The sequence below is a fragment of the Poecilia formosa genome, unplaced genomic scaffold (assembly GCF_000485575.1).
Source record: "Poecilia formosa unplaced genomic scaffold, Poecilia_formosa-5.1.2 Scaffold0, whole genome shotgun sequence".
NCBI classification, from domain to species: domain Eukaryota; kingdom Metazoa; phylum Chordata; class Actinopteri; order Cyprinodontiformes; family Poeciliidae; genus Poecilia; species Poecilia formosa.
Window position 1 is genome coordinate 88,443 of NW_006799939.1, and position 14,235 is coordinate 102,677.

The following is a 14,235-nucleotide window of genomic DNA, read 5'->3' on the forward strand; positions in this document are numbered from 1 at the left end:
CGTTTCCTGAAGCCATTTCTAGACGGGAGGAACGAGAGTTGCGCTACTTTTAAATCCGTTGCATCTGCCTAAATGCACGTTCTTAAGGAAAAATACTTTTTAAAAATCGATCATTCAGACATTCATCTTCACGTCCGTGTGATTATTTTTGTCTCTGCCGCGACGGATTAGCAGCCGTACGGGCTTTAAAGTTGAGAGACAAGAAAGGGGTTACCCCGAATACGCAAGATGAGAAGAGGGATCTCCTCGGCTCCGGACAAAGTGATTTTAGCAGGGGTTGGGGGCTCCTCTCTGGATAATAATATAATTTTAACAGCTCTCTCGGATCGTTTAAACCCTGGTCAATCTAATACCACGTATATTCAAATAATAACCACCCCACCGCCTTGTAACGTTACACAGACATCAAGTGTGTGTTTATCCGAACCTCAGGTTAACAGCATTTATACAACTCCGCAACAAGCTGCTGCAAACGGAACCGGACAGCGACCCGCTCTGGGAAGACCACCGGTAATAACCTCCACAGCACATTTTTCACACATTTCTCAACTACAACCAGGCTCCGGTGTGATAAAACGTTAGCCTGCTAAGCTAGCCGAGCTTGTTGTTCGGGCAGCTAATGTTAGCTGCTTAGCCAGGGCATTCCCACGACTCAACCCCAGCTATGAAGCTAACTAACTAACCCAAAGAGGTTGCTTAGGAGTTTTGTTGACTCTATGAAGGCAGAAGGCAAGTTTAGGTTAGTTTAACTTTTCTAGGAATGCAGAGGTGCCGTGTAACAGCGAGCTAGCGAACTTCATGGTGCTTTAGGGTCCGCTTCACCTTTGCAGCCAGATGGAAATATCGGTAAGGGATGAGTAGCGTTAGCGCTGGCCTAGTAGCTGCTGTTGATGTCTTTATTTGGGGTTGATGGGGGGTTTGTTTGACTGCCTGGTTTTTAATGGGCTTATTTTTAGGTTTCTTATTTGATTCCACTTGGGGAGGTTTTCAAAAGCCCAAACTTCCTCACGATTACAGCCTGGCGTCAGTTTAGAAACTACTCGATAGATCTCTCGTCGTCTCTGAAGATGCAAGGCAAGTTGAATCTGGCGTCAAACTGTATTAGCTTTCAAAGCTAGGTGGATTATTGATTATTAGACCAGAGAGGAACATAACTCGTTCTCCTTGACCTATATTTTGAACATGTTTGCATACGCATTTCTCTTTGTTAATAAAGTGACGTTGTGGTGGTGTTTCATGCCAAGTAAAGTGAAACCCAAGTTTGCTGCTTTGAATCTCATTGCACGTTTCCTGTAAATTGATCATGCACAAACCACACGCTTGAGTTTATGCAGAATTCAGGGCGTAGAGCTGTTCATTGCTATTCATCTTTCATGAAGGGAACCAGTTAGTGTGTCAGGCTGTAGCCATGACCAGACTGAGGGGTGAGGGGATCTGCTTGGTGATATAAAATGGCTGACACTTAAAACTGTCAGAGGACATATTCCTGTGTCTTATTATATATTTAAGAATCAGAGACCAGTTTTTAAAGATTTAGACACTTCCTCAAGATACTGCCACCCTCAGAGGTGTTTAAAGAGAAATGCACATTGTTGCTTTGAAACTACAGCATTGTGGGTGCTTGCAACACACTTTTGAAGAAGTGCTTTTTTTTTTTATTCCAGTGTTTCACAATTAATTTAAATCAGATGTTATTGCAGGGATGTGTTGGTGCCCTGTTAGGGTTAGAGGTTTTTCTAACATTGTGCAGGTAAAACCCTTTTTTAAGTTGTAGAAGGTCCAGTGAGAAGACTTGTACACATTTTTGACTTTTTACATTTAACTTGGATATTATTCACCCTTCACTTGTTTCTAGTTGTGGGAAAAGATACATGCCTTCAAATTGCACTCAAGTGTCTTTACAAATGTGAGGTGACAAAAATACAAGTAGAAAGTATGTAGCTGTGTTGTGGCCTTAAAATTTTAAGTTGCCTCAGTTAAGTGTGAACCTGCATGACATGCTTTAGTGTGACTGAAGTACTATGGTTTTACTTGAGCAGAAACGTATAACTGTTTTATTTGAAACTGAAAAGGAGTGCTTTTTCTCACAATAACATTTGAAACCTTACATTTAGAATTTGGAGATTTCTTCACTTTGTTTCGTTAGACTTTTAATATAACATCAGTTTTCTTGTAAATCTGCATTTTGTACAATATTTTGTGCAAATACTAAACATTTTATTTTATTTTATTTTTTTCCCCAGTACAATAAACGTTTAACAACTGGATATTATTTTAGTCAGCCTCTACTGAAGTAGTCAGGTTGCAGTTGGCCTCCTAAAATACATGCTACTTGTGGCTAGCCCACACTTTAAGTGTAAAACCACTATAATTCATTAAGTAGGAATTGGTTTCTTCCCATAGTAAACCCAGGATAGTCCCTTTTTTATTGCAAACATAATGTTTCTTTACCACCAATTTAGTATTTTATTGTAAGCCAGGATTAAGAAAGTAGTATTTTTTTTAAGCCAGCTGACCTGGAGTGTGCAGCAACAGGTGTGAAAAAGGACAGTGTTTCCATAGAGAAGGACGGATGGATAAATCTGGAGCTTCAGCCGCACAAACAGAATGCTGAAAGTTTTTACATTTTGAAACCATATTGTACTTTTACACCAGTGGCTTCTGCATGTCTGCTGCAGGGTTAGTTGTGTAGTGACAGAGAAGAATGTACACCTTTAAACTGATACAGTTTTATCATTAAGTGCTGGACGACAAAAATATGCAGATATATTGTTTTTATTTTGATACTACAACTGCACTACTATGCAGTACACAACTGTGTGGTTATGTTTTGGAAAGTAATGAAACCCTCTGTGGGGAAAAATAGGGTTGCAACAAAACTAATCTCAATCATATCTAGTATATTTTTTTCTTAATGGACAGAAGACTAAACAGTAATGCTGATCCATAGTTTTAGAAATTTAATTTAGGATTTGGTTGGCAATCTTCTTGAAACACAAATTGATAACTTGTAAAACAAAAGCAATGACCAACTGCAAATATGATATAGGATCAGAATGTATTGAGTTTTTTTTTTTTTTTTTTTTTTGCTTTTTGTTTTTTGTAATATGCAAATATACAGTTCATGTCTCTTGTGTTTTGACACATTCGAGCCATTTGTTAGCAGATTGAGGTTTTTCCACCAAGACTGAAAAATAAGAGCCAACCTCAGGCTACCAGTCACTTCATTGGACCCTGACACTAAAGAACCTCTGACTGGCTGAGCTGGGGTGTTTCAGTGAAATCTTCCATTTGTTTTGCTGTCGTTTAGCCCATACATGTAGTTAGCTTGGATTCAAAAATACCTGTTGCACCCTATGTAGGAGAAACTATCGATACACCCCGATAACGAACGCCTGCCAAGTACCTAACAGGATCTCGCTTTCTGTTGACGCTCGCTTGTTCCCTTCCAGGCAAAAAGGCGGTTGGCGCTTGACGACTCGGATCACCAGTACCAGTCAGAACCAGCCAAAACACCAAGAGGCAGGGGAGGAGGAGGAGGAGGAGGAGGAGGAGCTGCAGCTGCAGCAAATGGGACACGACTTAAAACACCCAGAAGTAAGTAGCAGGTTTTAAGGAACATGATGTCTCATTTGTGAAGTAAGGTCAGAGTCTTCCAATTGAGATGTGATTTAGAACCTTGGAACAGGTCCGATAATCCACTTCCAATCTTTTGATGGGTGAAAAAGTTGTCTGTACTCTGACTTAACAACAACCTGCTGCTGCTAGTGAATTTTTTATTTATTTTTTTTTGATGCAGGGGAAAAAACAAAAAAACAGTTTTGCAGGGAAAAGCACAGAAACGTGGAAAAATAAAAGTATTACTTTTGCTTTTGTTGTTTTCAGGTGGGAATTTGTGGAGAAAAACAAACTCCATGTTGACGACATTTTAATGTCCAGAATTCATTCAGATAACCTACAGATTATAAAAGGTTTTTCATTTCTTAGTGCTTTTATTTTTGCATTAAATTCTTGTTAAAAATGTTTGTTTACTTTCCACATCACAAGATGAGTTTTTGCATACAGAACAAACCGACCAGAGACCACACTGTGCTTTAAAAAAAATATTTGTACTTAATATAAAATAACCTAGTTTAGTTGGAGCTGATTCAGGTTAGTCCAAATGGCAAATGGAAAAGCCATCTGTGAATTGTCCCTTTACGACACGACTGAACCCGGAGCCCACTTCGTTGTCGCGTTTCATTCCGGTTATAATGTGGGCGTAAACTTGGAGATTTTACATAGTTTGTACCTAAATGCACAGACTGTTTGCAAAAGTAGATGAAACTGATAACAGTCCAAGCTTGTTTTCTACGACGTGATTCTTCTCCCTGCCCATCTGGCTCGCAGTGCAACTTGCCTGAAAAATTATGTCAAAGTTCATGCTTAAGAAATTATTTTGCCTACTTCATTGTGAACCCAAGATCCTCAAAAGAGGGGGGGAAAAAACGTCCCTTCTACCGTTGCATACACTTTTTTTTTTCTTTTTTCTTTTTTTTCTTTTTTTTCTTCGTTTTGATTTAGGAGAAAGTTACCACCATGAGGAATGTGGCCTCCACTGACCACCGCTGACTTTTACGCGACCTCAACAACAAACGTACTATTTAAATGACTTTCTTCAACTTTCTCCCTCCTCAGCCCCCAAGTCTCCACCTGAGAAGACGCGATACGACACTTCGCTGGGCCTGCTTACAAAGAAGTTTGTGGATCTCCTTGCTCAGTCTTCTGATGGCGTTTTGGACCTCAACCTTGCTGCTGAAACCTTACAGGTGAATTCACATTTCAGTAGAAGTAGTTAAGACTGTGCGTAAGGTGTAAGCAATCCAAACTGATATTAATCCATTGCAATGCTTTAGCCTGAAATATGAAAACTAGGTGTGCAAATTTGAAAACTTGGTGAGTGCATTTTAGCTGAACCGATTGGAAATGTTGCTAAAATGTTAGTTAAATCAGGGAAATTGAGCCAATATTTGTGTAAAGTACAGAGATATTGATCCACCTTTGTAACGCCACCCCAACTGTGAATGGTGGTGGCAGCATCATGTTGTGGGGCTATTTTACTGGAGGAACTTTTAGTTTTTGTTTTTCTTATGTTCCTCTGTTAAAGAATGTTTATTTAAACTATGATTAAGGTTAGCATGAGCATGTTTTGATGGGACTCGTTGATCATTTTTGCTTGTAGCACATTTCTACGTAGTCCCAGTTAAATCATTAAGAAAACGCCTTCAGAAAGCTTTATCTGAATTAAGTTTAGGTAGGTTTTAATGACTTTCTTTCCTTGATCAGCACATAAATGAAGCGACTGTCGGATTTGACTGACATCAAACATACACGATTCGTTGTTCTCTACCTGCTAACCTGATTTTTACAGAATAAAACTCTTAAGTTGTAGGTGAAACTTAAAACCAATTTGATTAACTCAATGATCTGATTGGTTTGTAAAACACTTAAAATTTTAGTAGTTACAAATGGGATCTGGGAGACTGGGAGGCACCATGATGTATTGGGGTTTCCAATGGGATTCATACACTGCTTGCGTTTCTGAGAGACACTTGATGTCTAAAGTCTGCTGTATTTTTGCAGATCAGGTGTGCTTTTGTCTTTATGTAGGCATTCTTTTTATCTGAAGGAAAAATTAAATACTTTTTTTAGTCATTTATAATTTGCTCAATGATTTGTTTAACTCATTAAATAAAACTGATTTGTATGGAAAAGGTACTGCTGTGTCTAAGAGCTCGTTAAAATGATAATTTCTCACTGGCTTCTCCTTTATTCTCTCAGGTACAGAAAAGGCGGCTGTATGATATCACCAACGTATTAGAAGGTATCCATCTTATCAAGAAGAAGTCCAAAAATAACATTCAGTGGATGTAAGTCGTCACCGCTTGTTTTACAAAAGAACCCAAACAGTGTTGAATTTTGTTCAGAGATGCTGAACGTCTAAATAACAGATTGTTTTTCTATACCTGAAAAAGGATCGGTTGATTTCTCATCTAATTTCCTAAAAACTCCATCCTGGGAACTTCGGACAGCCGAGTGACTGTAGAGACGCGGAGCATTTAGCTCCGTCATTTGCACCGCAACAAGCACTTTGCCTGCATCTTAGGTTGTTTAATAGAAAATACTGCATCACAAACAGAGAATTTTGTCAACAAACATCCTCACCTGAAAGTTGCCTCGGGTGAAACCTGGCAAAAAATTTGACATCTCCTAGTTTTTGCATCTGAAAACCCCCCACATTATCTACTAATCTTTAATTAATTTAACCTTAACTGAATGAAATGGGTATTTGCACCTTATTCAGAGGGCTGGTGCTAAAGTAACGGCAAGACAATGAAGTACGCTAGTACCATAGCACATTTGGAAGGTATTCTTGCTTTAATTATAATTGTTTTATTTTTAGCCATTTCTTTACATGTAAAAATCTGGAAAGCGTGGTTTACATCTCAGGAGTTAATCGAATCCACCTAAAATCCTCTGAAATTTCATTCATGAACAAATTGGATCGTAAAGCACAAGGAACACAGGCGACAAGTCAGGGATAAAGTAGACAAGCAGGTTAATTTTAGACATTTTAAGCTTTGAACGTCATGCAGAGCATGGTTGAATCATGTGAAAATGGAAGAGAGCGTGAATCATGAATGCAGTGAAGAGGGATCTGCAGAGGTCTCTTATGCAGGCGGTGGAATTTAATGACAGGAAAATTGTAACTCATGCACTTCACAAATTTAAAATATGCGAGAATAAAATGTTTTCCACAAACTGTATTGAAGACATACTCTGGTAAGAACACACTACACAAAATTGAATATTTTAGTCTACATAAAACCTGTTGGGTGTAATGGAAAATTAAGCACTGCATCGCTCCGAACATGTCATCCTCACGGTAAAGGCTTTTCTCCACAAGCAACAAGGAAGCTGCTAAGAACTAATGAAAAGACGACTAAAACTGAACACTAACTTGTTAGAGGCTGAGAAAGTCCGGAGAGTTGGTGAGAAGGTCGTCTTCCAGCAGAGCGTAGAGCTTAAAAATGCACCCAGAGCTAAATGTGAATGCACAGACCTTTAGTAGGTCTGTCCAGAAATTTCCTGATAACTTGCTTAGGAGGTACTTAAGCTATTTGATTAAAAAGTGGTGGAGCAGGCATGCATTTTAAAGTTGCAGGACTGAAAGTGTAGACTACTGCGTGATGTACAAAGCTGTCATGACCTAAAAGGATCACAGCTGTGCCACAGGGGCTGAATGCATGCATCCTATACTTTTAAGATTTTTGTTTATAGAAATTGTTTAATGCACCCTTTTCTTTACTCTTCATATTTATGCACCACTTAGTGGTTATGATATGAAATTCATTGAAGCTTGTTGTAACCTGACAAACGGTGGAAGGAGGATGATCACTTTGGCCACTCAATGCGTCTGCCTTCATTTAAACTCTCTCTCTCGTTTTCTCAGGGGCTGCAGTCTGTTGGAGGTAGAGGGGGCTCTGAGCCAAAGGCAAAGCCTCACTGCTGAGGTTTCTGCGCTGGGCGAAGAGGAGCAAAGGCTCGAAAAACTCATCCAGAGATGCAGCCTTGATATAAAACAAATGAGCGAATTGCCAGGCAACCAGAAATATCCTTTTTGTGTGTGTGTGTGTGTGCGTGGATTTGAAAAACACTAAAGTGTGTTTTATGCTACCTTCGATTTCTTAAAATATCATGGTCCGTCAGGTATGTGTTGTCAGTAAATGTCTGATTTCTTTGTCAGAAGTTTAATTATATTTATCTTAATTCTTGCTCAAAAAGCTTAAATGGTATAATTTTTTACAGAACACAAAAATATGTTGTTTTTTTTTTCAAGGAAAAAAAATCCTTTTGGGGAAAAAAAAAAGATTGCATACTTTAAAACTATTTACATGCACTGCATAAAAAACACTTTTTTACTCACTGACAGGCTAAACGTTTCTTGCTTTTTTATACATTAACCAATATTATACTAAAGTTATGTTGCTTCCTCCATGCTTCACATTTTGGGGCTGTGCTCTCAGACTCACAAAAATATCCCTCTTTGTATCAAAAGTCATTCGTCAAACGTTTTTTCATCAGACTACAAAACACAACGTTTTATAATTAAGGTCTGTGTCTGTTCACGCTGGAATCTATTTTTCCTATATTTTTAATTGGACATTGTTTAAAGAGATGAATGTGGCACATTCAGACATTTATAAATTTTATTCAAGGATGAACAAAATTTGTGGTTAATTTTTATTTTTCCTGAGTTCTTATCTGATCTCTTTATTATTATTTTTTTTTCTTGATGTCACACAGACACGCTTTTTGTCTGTCTGTGCCTCCCAATTAGTTGTTGTGAATTAAGCAGCATAATTTTTGTTTTCCCAAATTGTCTGAAGCTTTTAAATTTGAAGAAAGGAATTAATAATTAAATAAATAAAAAAAAAGATTCTTCATTCTGGCATTAAACAAACAAACAAAAAATGTAATCCTAAATGACTGTAAACGGCAAAAGCTTAATCTGATTTAATATCTGAAATTTTTTGGAACAGTAATTTGTTGTTTTACAGTGTGTATCTTTTTTCAGCCTCATATTGTTAGTGTTTTTTTTTATTTATTTATTTTTTTTCCTTAACCCCGCCGTTTGCACATATGCTTATATAACATACCAAGACATCAAGCAGCTGGGGAGCCTGAGAGACCAGACTGTAATTGTCGTCAAAGCGCCAACAGATACCAAGCTGGAAGTGCCAGACCCGGATGAGGTTTGTGCAAGTACCGACAGGCTGGATTTCTTTGTTCTCGCTCTTTCTTAGTCCGACGAATGAGATGCATTTGCCGAATGATGAGGCTTAGCTTTTGATAATGCTTCTTAACACTATATTCTACTCTAAAGTGCTGCTGTACGTTGTGGACATTGTGATTTGCAATTACATAGACTGAATAGAGATTTTTTTTTTTCCTTAGTCCGTAAATCTTGCAGATGTTTTATGCAACTTTCAGCTGGATTCTATAGCAATATCACAATGTTGTTGGGGTTTGTTTTGAAGATCTTCAGCTAAAAATGGTCTGCATATGTTGGGTTTAGAAGTTGTTGCCTTTGATGTTTGACAAAAGTGTTGTAGATGCAGTTATGAGGCTTGTAATGTTTGAACTCTTGTTTCCTCTCTCCAGAGTCTGTCCATCCATCTCAGCAGCACAAAGGGTCCTATCGAAGTGCTTTTGTGTCCAGATGAGGAGAACGACATGAGAAGTCCTGTAAAAAATGGCAACACCGACATTAATGGCAACTCTCCTTTCCTGAAAGTTGTTCAAGGTTGGTGACAGATGTTAACAGCAGTTGCTCACACAGAAGCTTTTTAGAGCAAAAATACTATCTCAGTTGTTGCTTATTTGTATTCATATTAGTTCCAGTTTTATATTTGTACAGGCCATATAAGAGGGAAATACATTGTGTTGCAGCTCTTACAAAGTAGCTTTTTGTTATATTTATTAACAAAGAATAAACTTATATAAAACGGCTGCATTTAAGGTAGACAATAGAAAACTGAAACATGAATGGTGTCAATTGCATGGTAGGTATCAAATCGGTGTCCAATATTTTAATCTTGAGAAAACCTCAGCTAAAAGTTTTTGCGCGTTAGCTTCTTCATTGGATGTTAAGTAGCCTCGGAAATTAAATTTGTCTTTGGCTTTATACATGTTTTAAACAGAAACTGTAACTGCTCTGAATATTGACAAACCATTTTAGGAAATAAAAGAAGCGTCCGAAAAAGGAAGCTCAAAATAATCAACAAACAAAAGAGTAGGCTGTACAAGGCAAAGTCGGGTTTTCTATGCGTAAACATGGCTTTACTGACTCTGAAACTTTTTAAAAAATAATATATTGCATAGCTTTGGGTTTTGATGACTCACTTAAATGAAAGATTTAAACATTGTAAGTGTGTTGCGACAAACGGTAGAGTTGTGCTCTAGAACTTTTCTTTCTGTCCTTATATGTTTTCGCTTATCGACTTTCGCAACAAAAATCAGAAACCTCACGGTCTTCAGTTTGAAAGAGTGGTGACGAAAATGTGCGTTTATCGGAAGTTATTGTAACATATTAAAAAATATGTACTGCAATGTCACGTTTTCCTAACGTTGACACTATTTTTCAGATTCCAACTGCACAACCACCTCCCCGAGCACTTTCCTGTCTCCACCCGCATCTTCTTCCGCCGTCTCCGTGACGACGCTTTCCCCCATCTCATCCCCGTACACCAGTCTCCTCCAGCAGACAGAAGACCAGGTCCCCTCATCCCAGGGTCCCTTCTTAAACCTTGTGCCTCCCATCTTGGAAGATGACTACCTGTTAGGTTTGGAAGACGACCAGGGGATCAGTGACTTGTTTGATGCCTGTGACTTTGATAAAATGCCCTCACTTGGTCTGGATGATCTCCTGTGTAGCTAGCATCAGCTAAAAGAAGATGGAGATGAAACACAGAGGGCTTTGATGGTGTATTTCTTATTCATTTTTTATTTTTTTCCCTCGCAGATGTTTTTACACAGGTGATAGAAACATGTAGGTAAAGGGAATCGGCTCGCCGTATGATGCAGTGTTTGTCGTTGTACAGAGAAACAATTTGAAGGAAAACACTCCACAAATCTTGGCATTATTACCCGTGTCCTGATTGACTCGGTCGAGTTTTTCTTGGCCGTGTGATCACACAAGTCCATATGCGGGAAAGGGGAACCATTCGGTTTTTGTTTCTGTGAATAGTTTTAGGTTTATTTTTATATTTGATGAACCCTCTCCCCTCTTCCCTGTGTGTTAATGCCAAGTGCTGTGAGGGGGGAAAGTCTAAAGAGTTTTTAACAATAGATTTCATTCTATTACACCAATGATGTGATTGAAGGCTTATATTGTTTCTTTATAATTGTGGCACCATGGTGTGCAAATGTAGAACGTTTTAGATGTTAAAAATTATAAAAGGCAAGGGTCAGGAGGAGGTTTAAGACTCGCCTGTGTATGTTTGAGCACCATTCTCCAATTTCGAGCTGCATGTCCGACTGTGTTGGTGCACAAGTGAGTAATAGGTGCTCCTGAATGAACACAGATTAACTGGAGTTGGTCGTGTCATGATAAAGTGAAATTATAACTGTGCAATGATGTATGCAAGACAAAAGTCTTGTCTTTTTGAAGTTGCAGAACCCCCAAAAGAAACACACAAAAAAGGCCATAACCCTCTTGAAATTAGGGGTTTAGCTAAAGAAGCACCTAATGTACCCAAGGGTATAAACTTAAAAATCATCTGCAGTTCATACTTTTTTGATACTTTCTAAATTGCTGATTCAAACTGCTTCAGCCCTGCTGCTGCCCTGTCACCTACAATTATACTGTGTTGAAAAACATTGAGTTTGAATCAAGTCCAGCGCAATGTACTGTTTTGTTTTTTTTTTGTTTTGTTTTTTTTTCTTCTTTTACTTTTATTTTGGAAGCTCAAGAATTTTGTACTTTTAAATATTTTAATACTTCACCAAATGACTTAATAATCCGCCATGGAACAAAAAAAAAAACTGAATGAAACTGCAGTATGTGATGGGTTTCCCTAGACAAACAAGCGTTTAATATTTATGACAAATTCTGCTAAATTCTTAAACCATGGTTCGGAATAAAACCTTGTTTAATATAGAAGCTGCTTACATGTTGACCCCCCCCCTGGCTTTTATTGATCACTGATGATCCTCCTGCTGCTAGTGTTGACTCTCCCCACCCCCATAGCCCCAACTTGACTAATGTATAATTGTGTGTACAGTGTGAATGAGTTGTCAGATTAAGCCAGCTGTGTGTAAATTCATGTACAGTTTTCTATATTTTTGTCAATGCACAAGGTACTGTAGGCTACCTCTCACTCAATGTTAGACTGTCGTAGTAGAGCATAGAGGTCAACGCCATAATGTGTGAAAATATTTGAATTCCCCTTTTGTGATAGAAGTTATATAATTTAGCAGTGGGTTGAATTTTACAACCTGAAATGTTAGACTCAAAATACCAATGCTCTTATACCAGTTTAATAACGTCATGTTTTAAATTTCATTCACAGGGTGCACATTTGATTGGCAAAATATGAGATTTATTGGACTTTACTGGTAGATCATTTCTATAAGTTATTCAGCCTATATTCGTTTTTTGTTTGATGTGAAAGTAGAAAATCTTATACACCCCCAAAAGCAGTTTTTACAGACCCAAGTGTAGTATTTCAATATAATTTACTCTTAGCATAATGTTTATCTGCGCTGATGAACAAGTACGATCACAGGGTTCCTAAGTGTTGGAAGGGGTTAAAAAAAAAAAAAAAGGAAACCTGATGTTTCCAAATCTGAAAAGGAGTGAAATGCCATCTACGGCATTGTTGAATTGAAAGCCAACTTAAGTAATGTTGTATTTTGATTTGTTAAAGCTGCACATAAAAACCAACAGTCATATATTTCTTGTACTCAAATCCCCAAGAATATATTAATAAAAAATACAAACATCTAGAAATTTAAGTCTTGAAAATGATGGAATTTTAAAATGGAAGATAGGAACTCTTTGATCAGGTTTCAAATTTCCAAATACCAGGGAAATGACTAAAAATGCATTTTTCACTTTATTGCAGAGTGCCAAAATTGATTGATTCTAAGATTAACATGAAATCTTAAAACATGTCAAGAAAATCCAGCTTCATAATTGGCTGGAACATCAAATAAATCAGCTGAATTGACAATATAGTTTATTTAATTTCCCAGGTAGCATATTTGTATAAATGTATTGTTTTATGTATTCACTTTTATGTTTCAGTTTAATTCTTAAACCTCTATACCCCACACCGCAGTTCATGTAGATAATCTAATTCTGCATCCATTTCAACCAACAATTTTTGTGTTGTTTAAAACATGTTGTTTGGAAGATGCTGTACTTTTGAATAGATTTGCTAAGAAATGTTAACGATTTTAAAAGCACCACTGAAGGATAGTGTTTTGTACTATAATGGGTGACTTAAAATCGCAGCTCGTCATTTTTCCTTTGTACGATTTTGATGCGTGATTTAGATCTTGCAAAACCTAATTTGGATTATTATAAGAACTAAAGTCCAGACCGAATCCATCTCTGGCTGTTCTATGACTATTAAGCTGTTACCAAATACATATTTACCATAAATATTGTTCAAAGATTATGTGGAAAAGAAATTGATAGGAAAAAAACCCCAACTGTAACATTGATGGTATCATTGCTTGGTTTCACTAACCAGAAAGAAAAGAATAATTTGCAGGTATTTTTCAGTTTGAATGCATGGGTGGCAGTGCTGTTGAATGTTAAGTAAACTAATTGGATGTTTTTGATGTGCGTCATTGAGTTCTGAATAATTTCTGAATTGTTCCTCAAAAGTGAGGAATTCTGAAATGTTTGTGGGTGGGTTGGGAGTGAGGTTAATTTGATGTTTTGTTTTTTTTTTTTGTATTCTGGACATTTGCAATGGAGAAAAAAAATAAAGCAATATAAGCAAATTATGTTTTCTTATTAATGTGTGGATATTTGTGAAGAAATCTATTTCAAGAATAAGTTGCATGTCCCACCAATGGTCACAAAAGGAGGAGACACAGGGATTACGTTGATCCATTTAAAGATTTTCAAATATGCGTACACAGATATGTTGTCTCACAAGTGAGTTGATGTAAATTTTGTCCAAATGTCAGAAAAATGCATTCTATTAGAGTGAATCTGTGACAAATATACTCGATATAATTATACCAAAAAATTGGATCTATGCTAGTGGTTGTAAAACTGTTATACAAGATACTTTCTAGGGATAAGACAAGCAAGCATGCCAGGATATGCTTGGCTATGCCAGCATGCATCATCAGAACGTGCTCAAAAACTTGCAGTGTAGACAATTCTGAGAATCTTCCTTATTAAATGTAATTTACCTGGGGACGGCAACACTCCCTAATGTTGCTCAATGTCAAGTTTGAAAGCCAGCAGACTTTGCCAATGCATGTGTTCAGGGAGCAGGATAACTGCTATTGGTGACATAAACTATGGTATATTTCTGCATTTTGTAAATTGAAGCACTGTACCAGCAGCAGATTTGGGTTTGTAGGAAATCTCGGATTTTTCCTCAATTGAATATTGACTTTATGGGGAATTTCACGTTGGTTTTCAGTCTGGCAAGTAAAAACAAAACA

At 37.4% G+C, this 14,235-nt stretch overlaps 1 protein-coding gene across 2 annotated transcripts; it reads left to right on the forward strand.

Moving 5' to 3' along the window:
- The first annotated feature begins 21 nt into the window (after positions 1-21).
- On the forward strand, positions 22-12,721 carry LOC103137750 (transcription factor E2F3). Of its 2 annotated transcripts, none has more exons than XM_007552051.2 (8): positions 22-510; positions 3,453-3,597; positions 4,678-4,808; positions 5,821-5,909; positions 7,493-7,651; positions 8,681-8,795; positions 9,205-9,346; positions 10,188-12,721. In XM_007552051.2, exons 1-8 carry the CDS (start codon positions 229-231, stop codon positions 10,478-10,480), a joined length of 1,356 nt encoding a protein of 451 aa, XP_007552113.1. In that variant the 5' UTR covers positions 22-228; the 3' UTR covers positions 10,481-12,721. The 2 variants fall into 2 exon arrangements, with proteins under 2 accessions (XP_007552113.1, XP_016534044.1); XM_016678558.1 differs by lacking the exon at positions 22-510 and adding an exon at positions 628-846.
- Positions 12,722-14,235: the final 1,514 nt, after the last annotated feature.

What these genes read in the sequence shown, in the direction of transcription:
- LOC103137750 (XM_007552051.2), top strand. Translation starts at nt 229, where the DNA reads ATGAGAAGAGGGATCTCCTCGGCTCCGGACAAAGTGATTTTAGCAGGG. An exon ending in ACGACTTAAAACACCCAGAA is followed by an intron (nt 3,598 to 4,677) that starts GTAAGTAGCAGG and finishes CTCCCTCCTCAG; the next exon opens with CCCCCAAGTCTCCACCTGAG. An exon ending in GAATTGCCAGGCAACCAGAA is followed by an intron (nt 7,652 to 8,680) that starts ATATCCTTTTTG and finishes CGCCGTTTGCAC; the next exon opens with ATATGCTTATATAACATACC.